Below are 27,136 nucleotides of genomic sequence, written 5' to 3' on the forward strand. Positions count from 1 at the left end.
ATTTTTATTCCGTAGTGGAAGTAAGCTTCCATAAAAGAAAGAAAATATAGCTTGGGTAATAATAGAGCTGGAAGACTAGCTTTGGTCCTCACTTGGTACTCCAGAAATTGTTCGGAATATCAGAAAAGTCCAGCAGAGGCTGTTATATGTGTGTAGAGTACCGTATGGCTTGTGGTCCAGTTCAGCAGGACGGCATTAAAAACAGCTCACACTGAACTCAGCTTCACCAAACCCCGCACAGAGTCTTCGTGGAGCGAGTCCTGGCTGGCGGGGTCGAAGAGCTGCGCCGGGTGAACGTGGTGACCCAGGTGGGTGGCGCAGGGCAGGGCTGCGGGCGGGGAGGGCGTCTCCTCTGGACTGATGAAATGTTGATGGTGATGGTGACAGTGGATCTCAGAGTCTCGCAGGGCCATCAGCTCTCCTCCGCAGCTGAGGCCTGGGATAGAGGAGGGCAGCGAGGGCTGAGAGGGGCCCAGAGTGGAGCACGGCCCACCCAGAGAGGTCTTGGCCTGGAGGGCTGCGCCTCCGCCCAGAATGACGGGCTGACTGTGGAGCAGCGGGTTGGTGGCGGCCTGCAAAACGAATTTGGTGCTCTGAATGCACTGGTCTTGAGCACACTGGGAGGAAGGACGAAGGACAGAGAGAAAAGGGAAAGCCGGGAGGAAGTCAGACCCAACAAAGAATAAAATGTTACAGAAAAAACACGTCACAGGGCTCCATACAGCTGATGACTGTTGTGCTTGTTTTTGCTACTTGTGATTACTACAGTTTTCACCTGGCAGTCGATAGAGTATTATTGGTCACCAGTGTTTTAGGTGCTGGCATGGTTTTGTTCCTGGTCATGTCAAGCAACCTGTCCATGTTGGCATCTGTGTTATTTAAAAACCTTCCAAGTGACAAATGAATTTGCGCAAAAATATCATATTTTTGGAATGGGCATCTATATACTAGTGGCAATGGCATTTTGAATTAGTGTCACAAATGTGTAGGGTTTTTTGTTGTTTTGGAGCCCTGGGTCAGAATAGACCAGTTTCTGGTGGTTAGAATGACAAAACAATTATTAGAAGGTTAAGATTATAGAGGTTAGAGAGTGTGTTGATCAAAAGTATAAAGAAAGACAGAAAAAGAAGATCTGGGTAAATGTCACCAAACCTGTAAAGAACATGTTGAGGACATATTTCACTTTTCTTAATGGAAAAAGCCATTTTTGGACTATTAAGATGAATATTATTTTCATGAAAATCAAGCACCCCCATTCTCATATTGTAAAACAATATGTAATTTAAATTGTTAAGCTGTTAAAGCAATATAGATATATTATATATACTGTGAAATATTACTAAATATTATTGAAATAACTTTTAACTTATTGTAATATATATATTAAAATGTCATTTATTCCTGAGATGGAAAAGCTGAATTTTCAGCAGCCATTTCTCCAGTCTTAAAGGGATAGTTCACCCAAAAATGAAAATTCTGTCATTAATTACTCACCCTCATGTCGTTTCAAACCCGTAAGACCTTCGTTTGTCTTCGGAACACAAATTAAGATATTTTTGATGGAATCTGAGAGCTGTCTGATCCTGCATAGACAGCAACGCAACTGAAATGTTCCCATGTCCAGAGACGTAGCAAGGAGATCGGTAAAATAATCCATGTGACATCAGTGGTTCAACAATGTGAGCCAAAATCATCACAATTAAAAGAACCAAAGACTTAAACTACTTCAGTCTGTGTGCATTGAATTTATTTAATACACGAGTTTCACAATTTGAGTTGAATTACTGAAATAAATGAACTTTTCCACGACATTCTAATTTATTGAGATGCACCTGTATATGGAAAAAAGGCAATTAAATGTATATTTTTAATAGTTTAAACTCATTTGCATTACTTTTTCTTGTCTGGATATCTTGATATTTCCCATTTTTTCATGGCTGTGACAACTTCCAGATCCAGATAAAACTCTTTAGTCCAATCAATACCATAATTCACAAATATTTGGTGTTGGATCATAAATGAACCACAACTAAATGAACTGATCCCCGAACCTTTGAATGTGGTCCAAGTTCTTCTTATTTTTTTTTTTACTGGATGTGACAATTTCTTATTTTTGTGTTATTGGGAGAAAAACTTGTAGAGCTAGAACACCACTGGAAACGCTAATCGGCTTTACCATAAGAGTCTCTATGAGTGCAGTTACAATACCTTCATTCATCAGATTAGCCTGTGCTCCTGAAGCATGCAGATCATTTCTAAGATCAGACCTCAGGCTAAAGCCAAGAATTTGGAAATCAGAATAGGCCTCCGTAAAGGTTTATCGGAGGATTATGATCACGACACATCTTAGGTGTAATTTACCGCACCTCTGCGTGGTCTCTTTTCTTAGAAACGGCCTTTTCATTGTGCTCGCGTCTTTCGTCAGTTGCGCGAAATAATCTGATTCTAAGCAGCTTTTACACTGCTGTCTCACACAAATATAATCCCAAGCAAAAACAAGCCCTAAATTCAGATCTCATCTGCATGTGCCCGATCTCATTGTGTTAAAAAAAACACATTTTATGTCACTAATTTAGTGCTGAATGTTTCTTAGTCTGTCATATGGCTTGTCTTTCTGGATGCAAAAACACTCGCTAGTCATTCACCCGTTAAAACCAAGAGGGTCGGAGGCTTGATACCCGAAACATATCAGCTGATAACGTCTTCTGCGATTGCTCTTATGATCTTTAAAAAGGCATTTAACCCCTCGATGGCCTAGAGAGCAACAGTCAGAATGCACTTTTGGATTTCTGCCATGTAGGACAATCTCTCGTCGTTTCTCTTTGCTATAGTTTGATGCAAAAGCTAAATTTTTTGGTCCAGAATAGCATTTGTGTGTGCAATTATCAGCACAACTAACATGTCATCATAACAAGAAAAAGTCCTGCAATCATTGCACATTTAAAACAAAAATGCCACTAAAATTGTGGTCGTGAATGAGTGTATGCAATGAATACAACAATGTACTTCCACCTGCTATCAACTAGCATTAGCAAACAGCAAATGGTTTAGTGGCATTTTAATAAAGTGTTTCTAAACCACTACATGGGGTAGTTAAAGTCAACATTTGAGTCAACTGGATATTTAAAGAGAAAAAAACTGCATCCATTGAGAATTTATAGTAAATAGAAAAAGAAAGTTGTTCCAGAAGTGGAACAAGTGATTATATTTTAATGATATATATATATAAGACCAACATTTTTTTTTCTTCTGTGGAATAGCATGCATAACATGAATTATTCACAATAAGGAATGTGTATTATTAAAGTAAACAAGGTTGATCTTGAAATCATTTTGACTACAAAAAAAAAAAGTCTAAAGGTAACATGGATGGGTCTGCGCAAGAAACTGAAGTTATTCACAACATTATTACCTTACATTAAATGCATTTTCTTATTTACAACATTATTACTTGTAATCCATAGCCATAGTCAAACGGGGAAGTCTGATTCTTTTCTGCAAACTGGTTGTTTTGGACAATTAATTTCAATTAACTGGTTCAAATATTGGCTCATTTCGAGTCAGAGTGACTGCCAGGCGTCTAAAAGTATGTTTTGATTGAGTAACTTGTAGATCTGTGCTGCTCGAGACGCGAACTGTTTCAGACGCTTCAGTCTAATTTGGTGAACTGGTTCATCTAGTTCACTGAAAAGAACCGGTTCAAAAGAATGATTCGTTCATGAACCGGGCATCACTCCAGACTGTTTGTCTGAGACTCTGGATTACAGGTGATAACGTCGTAAATAATGTTCACTTTCTTTCGCTTCATTAGCCGCGGGTATTCATTTTGTGTTGTCTGTATGTGCTTTTTTGAGTCTCAAAGTGACGGTAGCCATTTACTTGCAATGTATGAATCAAGAAGGACCACGGTTTCAGCTAAAGATTATCTTTACTGTTCCACTGAAGAAAAAAGTTCACCTACATCTTGAATGGCCTGAGGGTGAGTAAATTAACAGCAAATTTTAATTTTTGGGTGAACTATCACTTTAAGGATCTAATATGCACCTTTTAGGGGCTTTTGCAAGGTAGTATGTATATGTATTTTCTGAGATTATATACTGTATATATATATATATATATGATCACTAAATACCCCCATTAGCAATTCACTTGTATGCCACAATTGAGAAAAAATTAGTACTGTGTGTTTTAAAGTTGATCTTAAAGGGTTAGTTCACCCAAAAATGAAAATTCTGTCATTAATTACTCACCCTCATGTCGTTTCAAACCCGTAAGACCTTCGTTTGTCTTCGGAACACAAATTAAGATATTTTTGATGGAATCTGAGAGCTGTCTGATCCTGCATAGACAGCAACGCAACTGAAATGTTCCCAGGTCCATAAACGTGGCAAGGAGATCTGTAAAACATGTGTCAGCTGCGCTACGCGGATACGCTGTTTTCATTCAGATCAAATCACAACAACGTAGGAAACAGATCCGGCGTGACGCAGCTGACACAGAATAAGGAGATCTGTAAAACATGTGTCAGCTGCGCTACGCAGATACGCTGTTTTCATTCAGATCAAATCACAACAATGTAGGAAACAGATCCGGCATGTATTGAAATTGCATCATATGACCCCTTTAAGGTGAAATGTGACCTGGATACTTTTGTGTAAGATTCATCCATCTAACCTAATGGATTGGTGAATCGTTCCATAGAAATATTATGTTAAGAAATGCCACAAAGATTTTCAAACCTATTTGAAAGCTTGCATAACACAATCATCACTTAAAAACATCTGGATCCCTCAAGGGACTGAATAACTGGCATCAAATCAGCGGCTGATGTGTTTCGCTTAAGCTGATGAAACTGAATCCAGACAGTGAGCATCAGTATTCATGAGAGCTGATCTGTTCACACAGCCCACGCCGTCTCCCAATCACATAAACACTGCTGAGAGAATCACATCACTGATCACGTCTGTGCCAACAACACAGGTGTTTCACATCGATCAGTGTGTCATGCTGAATACAGTCAACAAATCATGACAACTTGAGTGAAAATGTTGGAAACTAAAAAAAAAGTGTTAACGACAATTAGAAAAAAACTATTAGAAAAGTTTTTATTATTATTAATACCACTCAAATTTCGGGGGTCAGTAAATTTTTTTTTTTTTAACAATTCATACTTCGATTCAGCAAGGATGCATTAAATTGATCAAAAGTGGCAGTAAATACAAAATAATAATAATATAATGCAAATAAATGCTGATCATATGATCTTTCTATGCATCAAAGAAACCCGGGTTTCCACAAAAAAAAAAAAAAAGCACAACAAATTAATAATAAGAATTGTCTCTTGAGCGTCAAATCAGCATATTAGAATAATTTCTGAAAGATCATGTGACACTGGAATAGATTTATGGAGTAATGGCTGCTTAAAATTCAGCTTTAAATTACATTTAAAAATATATTCAAATGAAAATATTATATATTTCACAATATTACAGTTTTACTGTATTTTTGATCAAATAAATCTAGCTCTGGGGAGTATGAGACTTCTTTAAAAAACATTCAAAAATCTTACCGACCCCCAAACATTTGAACGGTAGTGTACTTTTTTCATTATTTAAAAAAAGAATATGTATTTTTATCGCGTGCCGCTTCATCGACAGCAGCATTCCGTCTGGGAAGTGTGCAAAACTCTGAATTCCGGATTTACAGTGTGTGTCGCAGACTTCGGGACTCCACTATATATTTCAAATCACTGTTTACACTGTCTTTGCTGAAACCTTGAAGTGCTTTGAACATAAATGGCTTCATTATAACAGCTCAAGTACAACAGACTGGACACACACACACACACACACACTCTCTGTGAGAGGACAGAGTACGGCCGTCTTACCATATGACTCTGGACTTGATTGGAGGGGCAGGCGCCGGTGCCGTTTGTCTGGGCCACAGGCTGCGGAGTGTCTGGTTGGACAAAACCTCTTCTGTCAATCAAACTGCAAAGAGAGAGAAGTGGATGATAGATTCCGACCGTGAGTCAGGGAACGTGGGTGAGGGAGGCGGAGAGAAGAGGATCCGTGTGTGTGTGTGTGTGAGTGTGTGTGTGCGCACGGAGTCCTCCTCCAACTCAACATGCCCACACACAGAGCAGATGGCAGCCAGTGATGCTGTGCCCAGTGCCCACTTCTACTTCGTGTTCCTGGCTCCATGAGAAAGTCATTAATGGCGTGCGTGCGGAACTCTTGTGTGGGTGTGTGAGTAGGTTTTGACGTCAGCAAGCCTCCTCACGCACCATCTGAAGCGATTCGGGAACGTTCCTCGGTTATCTAAATATATATTAACCGGAGTGAGAATGCTGATTGGTTTGTGCCTCTTATATTTAAATGAATGAGTGAGAAACCTGCTGAGGTCACCAATCTTTCTACAAGATCAGCATGGATCTCTTGGCTGATAACGGGCCGGGATAATGATTTTCTGAGGAAGCTGATTCATATCTTATTTGAAATGGACTTTTTCTGTGGACTGCAATTAAATTCTCTGATTCAGAGATATGAATGATGTAAAGGACAAAGCTTTGTTGGGCAAACAGAGGGCACACTTTTTTCTATTCTTGCTGGAGGTTTAGATTACTTTTCTGTATGCATATAAGATAATTTGTCAAAATGTGCATTATACCAACAAGAGCAGACTACATGCGATTATTTGCTTCAATTAAGTAATGAACTTAAGTGTGATTAACACATTTCATATTTCTGCTAGAGACATGAAAGGAACAGTTCATCCAAAAAAGAAAATTCTGTCATCATTTACTCCCCCAGCTTCAAAAAGTTAATAAAGACATTGTAGAAGTAATTTATTCATGTGAAATTGGGCTATTTAAACTCACTGGTTCTTACATGTCCAGCAATCATGTCTGAGCCTCCGTTTGCCATATTTGATGTGCGTTGATCAATGTTTATATATGAATGAAAGCCTAACTTAAAAACGATTTAATTTAGGCTTTCATTCATATAAACATGTAAATCAATCGTTAGACAGAAGATTGAACTGCTTGATTCATATGGATTACTTGAACAATTTCTTGATGAATATTTTAAAGCTTAAATGCTTAAAATTGGGAAAAGACACAAATCTCAAGTTTAAATGAAAATATCTTTGTTAGTCTTACACTCTAAAAAATGCTGGGTTAAATATAACCCAGCGCTGGGTTAAAAAGGGACAAACCCAGCTATTGGGTTGTTTTGACCCAGTGGTTGGGTTGTTTTGAACACAGCATTTTTTAGAGTGTAAGGTTATTAACAACATGAGGGCAAGTAACTGATGACTGAATTTTCATTTTTTTGAGTGAACTAACCCTTAAATCGCACAACACGAGTGTTGGGGAAAACGTGTGCTATGGCTTTTTGGATTTTTTGGATTTTCACTTTGTTGACAACAAAATTGGCAAAACAGACTTGCATTCAAGAACTTGAGGTACATCTGAGCCAAGTCTTAAAGGTGGCCTCTTTTTACACGGTGGGCCAGAAAGCAGCCATCCAGAACATCCTAGAAACCAATCAGCAAAGTCCTGGCAAGCATCAATAACAACATAATTTGGCATTATGGCGGTGAGTTTTGAACAAGAAATCACCATTCAAATTCTCTAACAATTTAGTAATCTATCTATCATCTATCAACATTTTTTTTTTTTTTAAGTATTAAAAATGTTACATTTAGGGATCCACCTATTTAAAAATTCCAACAAGCCAATAATTACATTTACATTTAGTCATTTAGCAGACGCTTTTATCCAAATGAGGACAATGGAAGCAATCAAAATCAACAGAACAGCAATGATATGCAAGTGCTATAAGTCTCAGGTAGCTTAAAGCAGTACACGTAGCAAGGTTTTTTAAAAATCATATAATAAATAAAAAGTAAACGGATAGAATACAAAAAGATTAGAGAAGCTAGTGTTATTTTTTTTTTTTTTTTTAAAGAAAACAAGCAGTTAGTAAATTAGTAGAGTGCAAGTCTAAAAGGACACGTTTTTTTTAAAGAAAACAAGCAGTAAATGAATAGAGTGCAAGTCTAAAAGGACACGTTTTTTTAAAGAATAGAATTAGAATAGAGAGTGCTAGAGTTAGAGGGTCAAATAAAGATGGAAGAGATGTGTTTTTAGCTGATTCTTGAAGATGGCTAAGGACTCAGCTGCTCGGATTGAGTTGGGCAAGTCATTCCACCAGGAGGGAACAGTTAATGTAAAGGTAATTAATTAATTACTTTCATATTATGGCCGATAACTAATATTTGTCCGATATTAAAATTATAGAATGTCTCGTTAAAAATTAAAATAGCCTAAAATCTGTTAGTTTAGGCATCACAACATTTTAAAATAAAATGAAATTGTTAATATATTTAATATAAAATGTTGCCCAACTTAGATGAATTACTTTCGCAGTGTTATTTCCAGTTATTTTCAAGATTGTAATTGGGCATCATGGAAACGTAAACATGCGACATAATTCGGTAACAACAATATAGAATATTACTGATTGAGAAGTTTATCACGTTTAAATAAAGGTAGTACGCAGTATACAGTACATACTGTGTGCAGTATGCAGCACTGCGTTCTATTTGAACAGACATTGAACAAAAGACAAAACCATACATTTGCTGCATTCACCTCGGTGGCAGAGGTCCACACAGTGCAGCGCAGCAGTTGGTGATGAAGTTTCCGTAGCTGTAGGGGTTGTAGTTGCCTTTGCCTCGTTTGGATGACCATGAACCTTTGATCTGAAACAGTGATGTGACCGTTGAGAACTACAGTAGCTGAGAGGGACAAGCTGCCAACATCAGAGCAGACAGCGACAGGCTGCCTTAATAAACCCTGTGATGAACCAGGGTGAGGGTGGAAAAGAGTTTTAGCTTTGCTTCAAGCTAGGCGTTACGGTGACAAACACCTGCAAACATATTGATCTTCAAACCCAGTCTTTTGAAGTGCTCATTAATTGTCTTCCTGTTACGGAACTTTCCGAGCGTCTCTTTTGATCTTGGCTCACAGTCTTAGACCCCGAGGGACAAATTTAAATACACTTTGTATGCAGGGTCCAAAACTAACCTGCGGTCGGGTGATTTGAGGAAATGTACTGCTCATAAAGATTTCTTAATGGCCGTGAAATATATATTTTTGTTCTTTTGAACTATTGAACTGTTTATTTCTTGCATATTTATAAAAAGCAAACAATATTCTATATACTGAACTGATATTCAGTTTCCATCGTTCTAAAAACATCTTTCTGAAAAAAATGTTTCACGTACACTCTAAACCCGGATTTTGTTTTAAATAAACGTTTTTAGTCGTCATTAATTATTCTTTCTTGTTTTTGTAAAAAACGTTGACATTACTAAATATAATTAGTTGTTTGAAGTATTCAGACGAAATATTGAATGCAGTGATTATGTTAAAGTGACAGCGTTACTGTAGTTAAAGCTAAAGTAGTCTTAATGTACCGATCAACGGTTTTTCCCCTGGCGTTTCACAGTTTAGCTATAATGCTAATATTTAAATCGGTGTTTCTTTTGGTTCACAGTAAAGATAAGTTCAGCAAGTGTGTTTCTGCATGTTCATTTTAGCTGTAACATTAGGGATAATTGTGCGTGCATCTATTAATCATTTTGAGTCTAATATCATCCCATAGAGGAGCCCCGTTTGAACACGTTTGAGCAATGAGCGCGCGATGTTTGAAGATTCCGGCTGGGAAAATTGATTATCCAAAAAACCGGTCAGATGACAGCGTTACTGTAGTTAAAGCTAAAGTAGTCTTATTGTGCCGATCGACGGTTTTTCCCCTGTCGGTTCGCAGTTTAGCTAACGTTATACTGCTAATATTTAAATCTGTGTTTCTTTTGGTTCACAGTTAAGATAAGTTCAGCAAGTGTGTTTCTGCATGTTCATTTTAGCTGTAACGTTAGCATTTCATTACCCTTAGCTTCAGTCGTTTAACATCAGCATGTGTGCATCAATTAGCTTTTTGTTAAAGCTATGTTAGCTTGTCTCTTTGATATATTATCGTGTCTATTATTATTTATAATAACTGCAACTGAGTTGTTGAGCTTAAAGGGTTATGCATATGCTAAAAGTTTATGCTGAAAGTTTCAGTTAGTCTTGAACTGTAACACTTTTTTCTCTGTTTTAGGTGTTCATGGAGTTCTAACTAACGTTACAGGATTGTGGGCAAGAATCTCAAGCATGAAATCATTGACCGACATAGTCTTATAGTCTGAGATATTTCAGTTTAAGAGAGAGAAAGTTGGGCAACTGTTGACAGCTTTCACAACAAATCAAGGTTGGTCCATATCCGTTATAGACTTGCATTGCATAGCTTTTAACAGCTTAAGTAATGAAAATGTATCACAAAAAGTTTACAATATTGGTTGTGTAATGCAATCAAAATTGTGCTTGATTGGTTCTGCTTTCTTGTGATCATTTCTTTAATTTTATTCATCAGTGATTCATTTTACTCCCCAACAGACTAAAGAGCCAACTGATACTAGGTCTCTGGTGCTCAGAGGACTCCCTATCATCCTTGGCGACAAACCTACAGATTTCTACAAAGTATGCTTTGTAAGTAACCTCTGTTTTCTCTCAGAATATCTAAAAGGACATAAAAACATAATCATAGTCTTAGTTATCTAGTCTTAGTTATCTAGTCTTAGTCAACATTCTCTCTCTTAGAGATATTTCAGTCTAAGAGAGAGAATGTTGGGCAGCTGTTGACAGCTTTCACAACAAATCAGTGTTGGTCCATATCTGTTATAGACTTGCATTGCATAGTTTTTAGCAGCTTAAGTAATGAAAATGTATCAAGCTCAAGCTCAGCTCTTGTTGTCCTTGGCGACAAACCTACAGATTTCTACAAAGTATGCTTTGTAAGTATTGTTTTCTCTCAGAATATCTAAAAGGACATAAAAGCATAATCATTTCACCATTAATTGATAGTTCGTGTGTTTTATAAAACCTCTGAGAACAAAGCCTAAACCATTAACTTATTACAATAGCTCTTTGAACCTCTTTGGGTGATCTGTTTGCTTAAAGGGTTAGTTCATCCAACATTTGCTCACCCTCATGTCGTTACAAACCCTTTGGACTCAAGTTTTTAAGAGTACATTTTTTAAAATACAATTTTAAGTATAGTTCACCCAAAAATGAAAATTTAAAGTAAAATTTAAACTTTAAAGATATTTAGCTGAAACTGTGGTCCTTGGTGATTGATATAAAACAGTCAATGGAAACTGTCATTTTTGATAGTTAAAAAAAAAAACATGCACAGGCAAAACAAAATTAATACCTGTGGATCCTGACCATACATGGGAGGTCTTACGAAGTAAAACAATTGGTCTGAGAAACATCCACAACCTCTGCAAACGGTCCTGAGTGCATTCACAACAGTGTAGAGCGTGAGTTTCCTGTCACATATAATAATGTATGCGCAGGGGCAAACTCACACATGAGCAATCTTCCTGTAGTTGATTGCACAAGCAAATGATTTTTAATTTTTATATAGGTTGTGAAGATCATCATTGAAGGAGAAGTTGTGATGGACAATATTGGCGACTTGCCAAAGCTATGTGCATTCTGTATGGACTTGTATACGCACTGCATCTCAACTACCCTAAATCTATGAAGAACACATTCGAGTTCATCCAACAGGTACTTCTCATGTTGGGCCAAACCCAGGTTGCAAACTCTGAAAAAAAAAAACAGCTTACAATGTAAGGAAATGTGAGAAGCTTCCATGAGAAGCCACTTGGGTTTTGCTGTATAAGACATTAAAGTGTGTTCTGTCACTGCATATTAGTGCTGTTAGTGCTCAGTTAATGTGTGTTCACACAATTCTTCAGCCAAGTTTAAAGTTACAGAGGCTTGCCTCCGTTTTAATGCATGCCCAGTTTTTAATGCATATCCAGGCATTCACAAGGGATATAGCATATATTGTTGAATACTGTGTGTTTATGTTTCTTCTACAAAATAGTTACAATTGTTAGTAAGTTAGTTTCAAAGCTTATTTTTTACTTGTCTTGTGGCTGACATGTTTAATGCATTTACCATTTCTTTGGTGAGCAAAAAAAAAAAACCATTTGTGCACTGAAATCTGTTTTTCTTTTTTTTTCAATTTACTTGAAACAATGTTTAATACAATAAATCTCAAAATCTATGTCTAATTACATTGACATTACATAAATATAACATTTATCATTACTTAAAAACATTTGTTAATGTTATTTGCTAATATATATACATATTTTTGTAGTTGTAACTTGCAATAGTTATTTTATGCAACCTACAATATACTCCAAATAATAATTGATGTGAACTAATGATTTTGAGTAAAGACTACTAATGTAAACTTGATTTGTCTACTACATAAACTTAAGGCTCTATGGTAATTCAACTAAAGCGGTTTAGTTTCAATTTGTGTAAAAATTAAAATGGTTTAGAGTGCCCCGTTGGGGTTTCTTTCTAGTTTCTTTTCGCAAATTTCTAGTAAAGTCAACTAATTTGGGTTAAGAGTGTACATTCAAAAGCTTAGGGGTCGGTAAGTTGATTTTTTATTTTATTTTTTCAAAAAATACTTTTATTCAGCAGAAATTCATTATATTGGTCAAAAGTGACTAAATTGTGTTTCAAATAAAATCAGTTCTTGTGAATTTATAATAATCTACAAAAAATAATCCTGAACAACAATTAAGCAGAACAAGCATTTTCATCTGTGATAACCATAAGAAATGAGCACAAAAGCAGCATATCAGAAAGATTTCTGAAAAATTCTATACTAATGGCTGCTCACAATTCAACTTTGCCATCACATGAATTAATTAGCCTATATTTTAAAATATATTAAAATATAAAACTGTTATTTTAAATTGCAATCATATTTAACAATCAAACATATGCAGCATTGCTAAGCATAAAAGACTTCAAAAATATAAAACAAAATAGTGTATTACATTGTCAATTATCACATCAGGTCACATTCATTAGTTAATGAATATTGAGATCATATTCTAAGAGTTCGATTTGAATAGTGAAAGAGAGGTACTCACGTCTTCATTGGTGGTCTGATTGGAGCTCATCAGGTAGGTATGGAATCCTGACAGTCCCACGATGGACCAGATGGAGAAAAAGCACACCACCACTTCCAGAACAGTACAACCATCAAGGAAAACAGAAATCTATACATGATGTACTACTACATCCACTTATTATAAGAGCTGCCTGACGGCTTCAGAAAATGGACTCGAGTATGCTAGAAAACAGCATCATTGCAGCACTGCAATCCAGACACCAGAATCGCATCTTTAACATGCTTAAAGTGCGCTCGACTACACCCCACTTCTGGATATGTGCCCGGTTAAAGCTCTTTTCTTTGTCATTTGATGAATCACTGCTGCCAGAAAATTTATAGAAAATGTACACAAACTTTTAATAGACAAACATCCGCTAACCGCCGGCTTTCCGCTAGTGCTAATAGTGCAGAAACAAACAGCGCTGATTTTAGTCAACAAGGCGCATCTGCAAAAAATGCTGGGTTCAAAACAACCCAATCGCTGGGTCAAAACAACCCAATAGCTGGGTTTGTCCCTTTTTAACCCAGCGCTGGGTTATATTTAACCCAGCATTTTTTAGAGTGTACCGTTCAAAAACTCGGGGTTAAGATTTTTTAAATTGTATATTTAATTAAAAATATAGTAAAAACTATAATAATGTTTATTATTATTATTATTATTGTTATTATTATTATATGTGTATCAAATGATTCTTACTTTTTATTTTTATTTTTTTTAAGAAGTCTCTTATGCTCACCAAAGCTGCATTTATTTGATCAATACTATTGTGAAATATTACAAATTAAAACAATTAAAACAATATAAATTATAACATTATAATATTATAAATGTATTTAAATATATGTGACCCTGGACCACAAAACCAGTCATAAGGGTAAATTTTTCGAAATTGAGATTTATACATCATCTGAAAGCTGAATAAATAAGCTTTGTTAGGATAGGGCAATATTTGGCCGAGATACAACTATTTGAATATCTGTAATCTGAGGGTGCAACAAAATCTAAATATTGAGAAAATCGCCTTTAAAGTTGTCCAAATGAAGTTCTTAGCAATGCAATGAATATTACTTATTATATAAGTTTTAATATATTTACAGTAGGAAATTTACAAAATATTTTCATGGAACATGATCTAAGACTGGTTTTGTGCTCCAGGGTCACATATATATGTTATATAAATGTAATTTATTCCTGTGATGCAAAGCTGAATTTCATTACTCCAGTCTTCAGTGTCACACGATCCTTCAGAAATCAGTCTAATAGGCTGATTTGATGCTTAAGAGACATTTCTTAAAATTATCAATGTAGAAAAAAGTTGTGCTGCTCAATTTTTGTGGCAACCGTGATGAAACATTTTTTTAGGATTCGATTAAAAGAAAGCTCAAAGGAACAGCATTTATTTAAAACAGAAATGTTTTGTAGCATTACAAATGTCTTTGCTGTGACTTACATTTCAATTTGATTTAAAAAAAAAAAAAAAAAAAGTACTGACCCCACATTTTTGAATGGTAGTGCACTTGTTTTCAAAGCATAAAATTTAAATCAAATTTTGTAAGGTTTATGCTGAAAACAAGAAAAAATAAACATATTTTATATTTAACTATAAATATATTTTCCGAAAAAACGTTATACGATTTTATGCAATTTTATTCAAAAATAAAATTATATAATTAAAATATACTTTTCATATATCATTTGCAAATATATGAACTTAAAAGTCCTTTTTTGACTCACTTAAATTGGAGTTTTAAATTATTAACTACATCTTTATATGTCATTTCTGTCTTATGCTTAAAGTATACTGTTAAATGTATACTTGCAAGCATTTACAGTAAATTACAATAAACGATTTTATGCAATTTTGCTGCATATCTACATTTATAAAAGATATTTTAACTAAAATACTGATTAAGAAAACAATTTGCAGTTTGTACCTTGCAAAGCAGGTTTTTGCAGGCACTAGCATGTGTTGACTTGCTTGCTTATGGGAGTAAGTCTATCATGAAGCAATAAATGATGCATGACAAGCTAATAATTGACCGTGAGCAGCAAGCCGGTCTCACTAATGAACACGACAGCGAGACGTCCCTAATACAAATCACTCTTCCGCATATGTGTGCAGTCAGACGGAAGATCTTTCCTCGCAAGCCAATCTCAGATATGCAAAGACTTCCCACAGACCGTATTTAATAACATATTTCTTTCCATTGAAAAGAGAGGGGTACAGACACATAGCAATGAAGATGTAGAGAAAGTCAGCGTGGGCTGCTTTTCTGCAATTGTGTTCCAGAGGTGTGAAAACCAGAAATAGACTGCTATTGCACAGCCTCTTCCCACACACCCACTTTAGTGAAAGGATATCTAGCAGGGCTGTCTTTGAGAGCACTAAGAAAGCCAGTCCTGTTGGATCCTGCAGGAAAAGCACTGGTTATGTAACAAAGAAACGCTGTCACAGAAACCTGAAACACAAGTCTCAAATGAAAAAGCAGGCAGCATATTGAGCAAAGCAGGGCCGTTTCTAGGCATAGGCGAGCTAGGCGGTCGCCTAGGGCTCCACCAGCTGAAGGGGCGCCAATGAGCGCACGTACTGGCACTTTTAGCAGGGTTGTGATAAAGAGTGGCACGGTCACCCTGAAATATGACTGCCGCCCCCACTGGATCCCCCAACATTATTGGGCTAGAGTACTGTCAATCTGACGATGCCTGTATGCCACTAGATCAGAGTGCTGTCAATTGCTGCCTGATTGTTGCATGCAAAGTTTGCATTTGGAGCGCTCAACAACGGCATTAGATCAGTGGGCTCTGTCAGTGCTTTGGCAAGGTAACACTTTTTTTTTGCCATGCAATAAAGCTAAGTTCAAAGGCCAATTTAAAATATTGGTACAGTAAATAAAGTGCACAAAATCAGTATTTTGTTTAGGCAGTATTTGTGGCACTTTTGTGGCTCATTTGTCCAAATATTTGTGGCAGATTTGTCCAAAAGGTGTGCGTTTTTTGCGCCAATGCATTGTTAAAGGATCAGCGTGTCATGTAATATTCCCATATAAACTTTAACATCCAATTAAAAAATATTTGTATAGTAAAATTCGCTAATTCACGAGATCAATACATCCTTTATTAGACCGCTTTGTCGAGTTAAATGCATCCTTACGGAGGTGTCGAAATGCTGAATCAATTCATTCACTTTCAACAGCGCTTAATGGGAGCAGCGTCATAGAGGGCAGAGCGTCACGTTATTTAAAGGGGACGTTAATGCGTTAACGAGTAGCAAATGATTAAGTAGCTGCATTGGTTACTTTTATGCCACTGATAAAGCTTTTATATGTAGTTTGGGGTAACAAAGGGGTTTTAATAGGTTTGACTGAAATAATAATGCAATAACTGACACTTTAAATCAATGTTTCGAGAAACAACAACAAAAAAATTGAACAAAAAACAAAGACAAAAAAGTAGCCATTGATAATATCTAAACAATATGTAGTAGTATAGTATATAGTATCCAAATCAAAATGTAATAAAATTAATTTATGTGTGATTTATGTGTAAATTATGTGCAATGTCTTAGCCACTAGGGATTGTTACATAGGGCTATACAGGCATCTAGTGGCAACACAATGATATTACAGATACTAAATTGTGCAAAATGTTTATCTTAACAGTCAATTTACAAATAATGCATTCAGATTTGTGGAACTCAATGCACTGAATCTCCACAAATTAGTGTCGTTACTATGACAACCAATTTGAATGTGACAAGCAACTGGTGTCTGAAAAGAAATATATATATATGTGGGGGGGGCAATAGGGATTTCGCCTAGGGCGTCAAATTGGCTAGAAACGGCCCTGGAGCAAAGAATCACTGGAATAAGAAATTAACCAGCTGCTGTCTTACAGATGTTTGCAGGCACTCGAAATCCTGGAGTTTTATGGAATTCATGGATGCCACATTAGCAGCTATCGTTAATTAAGAAAACGTGCGAGCATTCCTTGTCTCTTTGTTTAAAAAGTGTACTTATTATGGAAATAGTATACTCTAAAATAATATACTTTAGTGTGAACTGAATGTAGTGTTTTTGGACACTGAATTGCATGTTATTTAAAATTATAAAAAATATACTTTTCATATTATATATCATTTGCAAATAGATTATCTTAAAAGTACTTTTTTGACTCAGTTTAAACTGGACTACATCTTTATATGTAATTTCATATTTACTTCTGTCTTATGCTTAAAGTATACTGTTAAATGTACTTACAAGCATTTACGGTAAATTAAAATACACTTTAATGTCTTGTGTGTCATGTGTTTGTAATTACACATTTGTGATGATTAAGTTGCAGGTTAGTATATTTAAAATGTAAAACATTTCAACTTTAAATGCAATATTAAATAAATATTTAATATTAAATATAGTATATATATAACTTTAAGTCACCTTTCAAGTCAAGTCACCTTTATTTATATAGCGCTTTATACAATACAGATTGTGTCAAAGCAGCTTTACAGTATAAAATAGGAAAATTGTGTCAATAATGCAAGACGATAGTAAACACTCAATTTTCAGTTAAAGACATTATTGATGATTGATTCAGTGATGTCATCATCCAGCTCAGTTCAGTTCAAATAGTATCTGTGCAATCAAGTCGATGATAATGCCAGAATTTAAGTTTTACTTTAGTATTGTCAGTCAACACAATCAAAATAAGGGCCAGATTTACTAAACAGGGCAAATTAGCGTTTAGAGCGCAAATCCATAAAAGCGCCGATGGGAGGGGAAAATTCTGCTGGTGATTTACTGACAGTCAACACAATCAAAATAAGGGCCAGATTTACTAAACAGAGCAAATTAGCCTTTAGAGCGCAAATCCATAAAAGCGCCTATGGGAGGGGAAAATTCTGCTGGTGATTTACTGACAATGCACACATTAAAGAACACAGACGCAGCCAGACATGCTTTTTTGGGCGTTAAATAATGGCGCAAATACCAGAAATTTGACGAGCGCAAACGATAGTAAATCGCGTTGCGTGATTCATTTTAATACTGTCCTCCCGTAAATTTTGCATCTGAAAGAGAGTTGCAAAAATAACTGTGTTCATGCCTTTTCAGCGCTAATTCTTCACTGCACGGCTTTAGTAAATCCTGATAGTACTATTTTAACGCCAAAAGATGGTTTGCGCTGGTGCAAGATGTTAGTAAATCTGGCCCCAAATGTACTTTAAAACATAAACAAATTAAGTCATTGTCATGAAAGTGTACTTTCTTTAAGTGGCATTTATTTTATTAATATTATATTATCTGCAAGCACAGGTAATATTTGTAAATATTCTTTTTAGATTTGAAGTACTCTACAATTGCACAATAAATGCAATTAGGCACACAACTTTTTTTCACAAGGGATGGTATTTAATTTTTATCTAAGGCAATTTAATGTAATTTTGTGATCCAATCACTCAAACTCAAACCGCTCATAATGTAGGTCAGAAATGTATATGACCATGTCGGATTTGTAGTTTAATGCTAATGCATCCTGATGCATCTTGGACAAATCGCTGCTATTTTTGGAGCAAAAGTGCTGAGTGTTGGTGCTTTTTTATATTTTTAACATGCAGTAACACACTGATGTTGCAATTGCAGTCACACACTCAGAAACCCTTTCCTCAAGATGTATTCAGAAGTCAGAAGTCAGAAAGAGCTTTACTGCCAAGTATGTTTGCACATACAAGGAATTTGTTTTAGTGTCACAAGCTCCAGTAAACAGAGACAACAACAACACAGAGATAGTAAAAATAAGATGAGAATAAAATACACATATATAAATATAAATAAACCACAAAACAGAATAAATTGTATGTACAGGTGTGCTATAGATAAAATAGAATAGGGATAGAATAAAAAATAAGTTGTAGAGATGTACTAGGATGTAGGGTGATAAATAAGTATAAGGTTATTGCATACTTTTATTGCACAATGGGAGAACATTAACTGTTCATGAGGTAGATTGCCTGGGGAAATAAACTGTTCTTGTGCTTGGCTGTCCTGGTATTCGGTGCTCTGTAGCGCCGACCAGATGGTAAAAGTTCAAAAGGGAGATGGCTTGGATGTGAGGGATCCAGAGTAATCCAGAGGGATTTCTGAGCCCTTTTCCTCACTCTGGATGTATACAGTTCTTGGAGGGTGGGCAGGGGAGCACCAATAATCCTTTCAGCAGTCCGAACCGTTCTCTGCAGTCTTCTGATGTCTGATTTTGTAGCTGAACCAAACCAGACAGTTATTGAAGTGCACAGGACAGACTCAATGACGGCAGAGTAAAACGGTTTCAGCAGCTCCTGTGGCAGGTTGAATTTCCTCAGTTGGCGAAGGAAGTACAACCTCTGCTGGGCCTTTTTTTACAATGGAGTCGATGTGAGTGTCCCACTTCAGGTCCTGAGAGATTGTGGTTACCAAGAACCTGAATGACTCCACTGCAGCCACAGTGCTGTCCATGATGGTGAGTGGGGGGAGTGCAGGGGGGTTCCTCCTGAAGTCCACGATCATCTCCACTGTTTTGAGTGTGTTCAGCTCCAAGTTGTTAAGACTGCACCAGACAGCCAGCTCTTTAACCTCCTGTCTGTAAGCAGACTCGTCTCCATCCTTGATGAGACCGATGACTGTAGTGTCATCTGCAAACTTCAGGAGCTTGACAGAGGGGTCTTTAGAGGTGCAGTCGTTGGTGTACAGGGAGAAGAGCAGTGGGGAGAGGACGCAACCCTGAGGGGCGCCAGTGCTGGTGGTGCGGCTGTTGGATGTGAATTTACCAATTCTCACTAGCTGTTGCCTATCTGTCAGAAAGCTGGTGATCCACTGACAGATAGAGCTAGGGACAGAGAGCTGGGTTAGTTTGGTCTGGAGGAGTGTTGGGATGATGGTGTTGAAAGCGGAGCTAAAGTCCACAAACAGGATCCTCACATAAGTCCCTGTTTTGTCCAGATGTTGCAGGATGAATATTTCCTGAATATTATGAAATTCAAGATGGCTGCCTCCTGATGACGTCATAATATGCGAATTAGACGACTATATTTACACCCCACATAAACGCTCATGCCCAACATTTTTCTAATTTACAGTAGATCTCTATCTTTAAGCCCTTTCAAGCCACAAGCTTTTGAAATCTTGATGTCAAAATCCAGCATTTTTCGAAAACTCCCTGGCGCCTTCTGAATATTTCATTTTGACTATATCTTGCCATTTCAGCTTTCTTGTAATTGCAACTTCATATCTCACAACCTGATTTTACATTTTGTAAATGCGACTTTATTTTGCACAATTGTGGCTTTATTTTAAATGCCACATTGCGACTTTATATATTATATTTATATATACTTTATATATATATATATTGCAACTCAGAGTTTATTTCTCAGAAGTGAGGCTTGGTTTCTTATAATTGCAACACAATTCGACTTTAAATCGTGTTATTGCGACTTGTTATTGTGACTATATCTGCAACTGTGAGATATAGTCTCAATTATGAGACATAGGGCCAGATTTACTAATACAGGGCAAATTAGCGCGATGGGAGGGGAAAATTCTGCTGGTGATTTACTGACAATGCACACATTAAAGAACACAGACGCAGCCAGACATGCTTTTTTGGGCGTTAAATAATGGCGCAAATACCAGAAATTTGACGAGCGCAAACGATAGTAAATCGCGTTGCGTGATTCATTTTAATACTGTCCTCCCGTAAATTTTGCATCTGAAAGAGAGTTGCAAAAATAACTGTGTTCATGCCTTTTCAGCGCTAATTCTTCACTGCACGGCTTTAGTAAATCCTGATAGTACTATTTTAACGCCAAAAGATGGTTTGCGCTGGTGCAAGATGTTAGTAAATCTGGCCCCAAATGTACTTTAAAACATAAACAAATTAAGTCATTGTCATGAAAGTGTACTTTCTTTAAGTGGCATTTATTTTATTAATATTATATTATCTGCAAGCACAGGTAATATTTGTAAATATTCTTTTTAGATTTGAAGTACTCTACAATTGCACAATAAATGCAATTAGGCACACAACTTTTTTTCACAAGGGATGGTATTTAATTTTTATCTAAGGCAATTTAATGTAATTTTGTGATCCAATCACTCAAACTCAAACCGCTCATAATGTAGGTCAGAAATGTATATGACCATGTCGGATTTGTAGTTTAATGCTAATGCATCCTGATGCATCTTGGACAAATCGCTGCTATTTTTGGAGCAAAAGTGCTGAGTGTTGGTGCTTTTTTATATTTTTAACATGCAGTAACACACTGATGTTGCAATTGCAGTCACACACTCAGAAACCCTTTCCTCAAGATGTATTCAGAAGTCAGAAGTCAGAAAGAGCTTTACTGCCAAGTATGTTTGCACATACAAGGAATTTGTTTTAGTGTCACAAGCTCCAGTAAACAGAGACAACAACAACACAGAGATAGTAAAAATAAGATGAGAATAAAATACACATATATAAATATAAATAAACCACAAAACAGAATAAATTGTATGTACAGGTGTGCTATAGATAAAATAGAATAGGGATAGAATAAAAAATAAGTTGTAGAGATGTACTAGGATGTAGGGTGATAAATAAGTATAAGGTTATTGCATACTTTTATTGCACAATGGGAGAACATTAACTGTTCATGAGGTAGAAAGCTAAATTCCACGAACAGGGTCCTCATATAAGTCCCTGTTTTGTCCAGATGTTGCAGGATGTAGTGCAGTCCCATGTTAACTGCATCATCCACGGACCTGTTTGCTCGGTAAGCAAACTGCAGGGGGTCCAGTAAGGAAAGAAACTGTTCTTGTGCTTGGCTGTCCTGGTATTCGGTGCTCTGTAGCGCCGACCAGATGGTAAAAGTTCAAAAGGGAGATGGCTTGGATGTGAGGGATCCAGAGTAATCCAGAGGGATTTCTGAGCCCTTTTCCTCACTCTGGATGTATACAGTTCTTGGAGGGTGGGCAGGGGAGCACCAATAATCCTTTCAGCAGTCCGAACCGTTCTCTGCAGTCTTCTGATGTCTGATTTTGTAGCTGAACCAAACCAGACAGTTATTGAAGTGCACAGAACAGACTCGATGACGGCTGAGTAGAACTGTTTCAGCAGCTCCTGTGGCAGGTTGAATTTCCTCAGCTGGCGAAGGAAGTACAACCTCTGCTGGGCCTTTTTAACAGTGGAGTCAATGTGAGTGTCCCACTTCAGGTCCTGAGAGATGGTGGTGCCCAGGAATCTGAATGACTCCACTGCAGCCACAGTGCTGTCCATGATGGTGAGTGGGGGGAGTGCAGGGGGGTTTCTCCTGAAGTCCACGGTCATCTCCACAGTTTTGAGTGTGTTGAGCTCCAGGTTGTTGAGACTGCACCAGACAGCCAGCTCTTTAACCTCCTGTCTGTAAGCAGACTCGTCGCTGTCCTGGATGAGACCGATGACGGTAGTGTCGTCCACAAACTTCAGGTGCTTGACAGAGGGGTCTTTAGAGGTGCAGTCGTTGGTGTACAGGGAGAAGAGCAGTGGGGAGAGAACACAACCCTGAGGGGCGCCAGTGCTGATCGTGATAGTGCTGGATGTGAATTTACCAATTCTCACTAGCTGTTGCCTGTCTGTCAGGAAGCTGGTGATCCATTGACAGATAGAGCTAGGGACAGAGAGCTGGGTTAGTTTGGTCTGGAGGAGTGTTGGGATGATGGTGTTGAAAGCGGAGCTAAAGTCCACAAACAGGATCCTCACATAAGTCCCTGTTTTGTCCAGATGTTGCAGGATGAAGTGCAGTCCCATGTTGACTGCATCATCCACGGACCTGTTTGCTCGGTAAGCAAACTGCAGGGGATCAAGTAAGGGTCCAGTAATGTCCCTTAAAGTGCCACAGTAAAGTGGAAGATGTAACACCAACATGTCAGAAAGAAAAAAAAATAAAACAGAATCATCTTTTCTATACCCACTGTGTGTGTGTGTGTGTGTGTGTGTGTGTGTGTATATACTGTATATATATATATAGGTACTGTATATTATGTGCAAATTTGAGGTGTAGACTGAGTATGTGTGTTAGATAAATAAGTGTATGAGTGAATAAATAGTGTGTGTTCCACAGTTATTGTCAAGTGTTCATGAGATGGATTGCCTGAGGGAAGAAACTGTTCCTGTGTCTGGCCGTTCTGGTGCTCAGAGCTCTGTAGCGTCGACCAGATGGCGACAGTTCAAAGAGGGAGTGTGCTGGATGTGAGGGGTCCAGAGTGATTTTGCTAGCCCTTTTGCTCGCTCTGGATGAGTACAGTTCTTGGAGAGAAGGGAGGGTTGTACCAGTGATTCGCTCAGCAGTCCGGACTATCCTCTGTAGTCTTCTGAGGTCAGATTTGGTAGCTGAGCTGAACCAGACAGTTATAGAAGTGCAGAGGACAGATTCAATGATGGCGGAGTAGAACTGTTTCAGCAGCTCCTGTGGCAGGTTGAATTTCCTCAGTTGGCGAAGGAAGTACAACCTCTGCTGGGCCTTTTTAACAGTGGAGTCAATGTGAGTGTCCCACTTCAGGTCCTGAGAGATGGTGGTGCCCAGGAATCTGAATGACTCCACTGCAGCCACAGTGCTGTCTATGATGGTGAGTGGGGGGAGTGCAGGGGGGTTTCTCCTGAAGTCCATGATCATCTCCACTGTTTTGAGGGTGTTCAGCTCCAGGTTGTTAAGACTGCACCAGACAGCCAGCTCTTTAACCTCCTGTCTGTAAGCAGACTCATCTCCGTCCTTGATGAGACCGATGACTGTAGTGTCATCTGCAAACTTCAGGAGCTTGACAGAGGGGTCTTTAGAGGTGCAGTCGTTGGTGTAGAGGGAGAAGAGCAGTGGGGAGAGGACGCAACCCTGAGGGGCGCCAGTGCTGGTGGTGCGGCTGTTGTATGTGAATTTACCAATTCTCACTAGCTGTTGTCTATCTGTCAGAAAGCTGGTGATCCATTGACAGATAGAGCTAGGGACAGAGAGCTGGGTTAGTTTGGTCTGGAGGAGTGTTGGGATGATGGTGTTGAAAGCGGAGCTAAAGTCCACAAACAGGATCCTCACATAAGTTCCTGTTTTGTCCAGATGTTGCAGGATGAAGTGCAGTCCCATGTTGACTGCATCATCCACGGACCTGTTTGCTCTGTAAGCAAACTGCAGGGGGTCCAGCAAGGGTCCAGTGATGTTCTTAAGATAAGTCAACACCAGCCTCTCAAATGTCTTCATGACCACAGACGTTAGGGCCACAGGTCTGTAGTCATTAAGTCCTGTTATCTTGGGTTTCTTTGGGACGGGGATGATGATGGAGTGTTTGAAGCAGGAAGGGACTTTGCACAGCTCCAGTGATATGTTGAAGATCTGTGAGAAGATGGGGGCCAGCTGGTCAGTACAGATTTTCAGAAAGGCTGGTGTCATACCGTCTGGGCCTGGTGCCTTTCTTCTCTTGTTCTTTCTGAAGACCTGGCGCACATCATCCTCACTGATCTGAAACGTAGGAGTGGGGGAGAGGGGGGTTGCAGGAGGTGTTGATGGTTGTGTGGAGAGATGTTCAGAGCGGGTGTGGGGTGTTAGACTGGGAGTTTCAAATCTACAGTAAAACTCATTCAGGTCTTCAGCAAGTTGTTGATTGGCCTCAGTGCTGGGGGATGGGGTCTTGTAGTTGGTGATGTCCTTCAGTCCTTTCCACACTGATGCAGAGTCACTGGCAGAAAACTGGTGTTCTAGCTTTTTAGTGTAGTTCCTCTTAGCCACTCTAATCTCCTTATTCGGTGTGTTTTCTGGCCTGATTGTACAAGACTCTGTCCCCCTTTCTGCAGGCGTCCTCTTTGGCCTGACGAAGATGTCCGAGTTTTGCTGTAAACCATGGCTTATCGTTGTTGAATGTTAAATGAGTCCTGGTAGGGATGCACATGTCTTCACAGAAACTGATATATGATGTTACAGATTCCGTGAGCTCGTCCAGATCATCGGCGGCAGCTTCAAAAACACTCCAATCAGTGCAGTCGAAACAGGCTTGTAATGCCTGCTCTGTTTCGTTGGTCCATCTCTTTACAGACTTTACTACAGGTTTAGCAGATTTAAGTTTATGCCTGTAAGTCGGTATAAGATGAACCAGGCAGTGGTCAGAGAGTCCTACAGCTGCTCTGGGGACCGAGCGATATGCATCCTTTATTGTGGAGTAACAATGGTCCAGTATATTACTGTCTCTGGTGGGACATGTAACATGCTGTCTGTATTCTGGCAGTTCAAAGGAAAGATTTGCTTTATTGAAGTCCCCGAGAATGATTAAAACAGAGTCCGGGTGTTGTTGCTCTGTCTCTGTGATCTGATCAGCGAGTTTCTGTAAAGCTGAGCTCACGTACGCTTGCGGAGGAATGTAAATACTCACGAGAATGAACGAGTGAAACTCCCGCGGCGAATAGAACGGCTTACAGTTAATGAAAAGCACTTCTAGATCGGAACAGCACATCTTCTTTAACGCTGTAACATCTGTACACCACCTTTCGTTGATGTAAAAACATGTCCCGCCGCCGCGCGATTTCCCCGTTGATTCTGCGTCGCGGTCTGCTCTAAACAGCTGAAAGCCGGGCAGTTGTAGCGCGCTGTCCGGAATGGCGTCATTCAGCCAGGTTTCCGTGAAACACAGAGCAGCAGAGTGTGAAAAATCCTTATTTGTCCGGGAGAGCAGAAGAAGTTCGTCCGTTTTGTTGGGTAGAGAGCGGAGATTCGCCAGATGGATGCTAGGCAACGCCGTTCTGAATCCGCGCTTCCTGAGCTTCACGAGCACGCCGGCTCTCTTCCCCCGTCTGCGCGTCCTGAAGCGCTTGATCAGCGCAGCAGCTCCGCCGACTACAACGTTCAGCAAAACGTCCGAATAAACGAAATCCGGTAGAAGATTGTGTGGTGTGTTCTGCCGAATGTTCAGCAGCTCATCCCTGGTAAAACTGATCGTGTTTGAGAAACAAAAAACAGGAAAAACTAACAAAAACAGTACAAACACTGGAGAGCCAAACACTGAGGCTGCCGTCTGCGGCGCCATCGCATGAATTAAAATAGAAATTACAGTGCATTTCTTAGAATTTTACATTTACATTTTACATTACAAAGCCACATTTGTCAAAACTTTAAATGGTAGCCTAAAGCCTTGTCTGAAAGTTTTGAAAAAAGTTTTAAAAGCCTTGAATTTTAAATGGTTATAGAATATGACGATTTAAATTGTTTTGCCACAACTACAAAAAAATTATTATTGCAATTAGCTATCACATTTTAACATTTAGTGTTTCCAGATTTACATTTTTGAGATAACTTCAGGGCCGGCGCTATCTATAGGCATAGCAGGCAATTGCCTAGGGCAATGGTTTTCAACCTTTACTCCAAGGCCCCCTTCCTCTCCTCTCTATGGAGCTGGAATTGCAGGCGGTGAGTAAAACTGCATCAAACGTCTGTGTTTTGTTGCCAATAGGCCCGTGACTCTTAAGATCCGCCCATGGCACGCCTCCAGGAGCTCAGCTGTTTTCGGAGAGAATCGTAAAGCTGTATCTTTCTTTTATAAATCTGATAAAACTAAAGACTCTTCGGCGATATGAAGGATGCAATACTAATATATAGGTACTCAAGATTAACATGAGATTGGCGAAAATGTGTGTGTTATGTCCCCTTTAACAAATTAGCACAAGTCAACCTGCCATACCAAACAAGACCACAGGGAGATGCCAAAGGACTGCAATATAAACGACTTAGGGTGTATTCACACCTGTCTTGTTTGGTTCGATTGAATCGAACTCAAGTTAATTTCCCCCTTTGGTGCAGATCTTTTGGGCAGGTGTGAATACAGCAATTGCACTCTGATGCGGACCAAACAACCGTACCGAGACCCAGCTGAAGACGTGGTCTCGGTCCGCTTCCAAACAAACTCTGGTATGGTTGAATGGATGAACCAATGAATGGATGACCTTAAGCACATGTGTGGTTTTGTTTACAGTTTCTGGTTCACTTGCAAAAAGGGCAGTGTGAAAGCGAACCGCA

At 38.4% G+C, this 27,136-nt stretch overlaps 1 protein-coding gene across 3 annotated transcripts in view; it reads right to left on the reverse strand.

Annotated features, from left to right (window-relative positions):
* The window catches only part of LOC107747944 (probable palmitoyltransferase ZDHHC14), a 43,664-nt gene continuing 16,528 nt past the window's right edge, over positions 1-27,136 (reverse strand). Inside the window, exons 5-9 of one of the 3 annotated variants that reach the window (XM_016562565.1) lie at positions 15,466-15,514; positions 13,081-13,183; positions 8,660-8,769; positions 5,888-5,990; positions 1-572 (exon numbers count right to left, since the gene is read on the reverse strand). In XM_016562565.1, the coding sequence (XP_016418051.1) occupies positions 207-572; positions 5,888-5,990; positions 8,660-8,769; positions 13,081-13,183; positions 15,466-15,514 (731 nt within the window). In that variant the 3' untranslated portion in view covers positions 1-206. Of the gene's footprint in view, positions 1,153-5,887; positions 5,991-8,659; positions 8,770-13,080; positions 13,184-15,465; positions 15,515-27,136 lie in introns of all 3 variants that reach the window. The other 2 variants (XM_016562564.1, XM_016562567.1) reach the window with 2 other exon arrangements.

Source organism: Sinocyclocheilus rhinocerous, unplaced genomic scaffold (genome assembly GCF_001515625.1).
Source record: "Sinocyclocheilus rhinocerous isolate Xijiao unplaced genomic scaffold, SAMN03320098_v1.1 scaffold769, whole genome shotgun sequence".
Taxonomy (NCBI): domain Eukaryota; kingdom Metazoa; phylum Chordata; class Actinopteri; order Cypriniformes; family Cyprinidae; genus Sinocyclocheilus; species Sinocyclocheilus rhinocerous.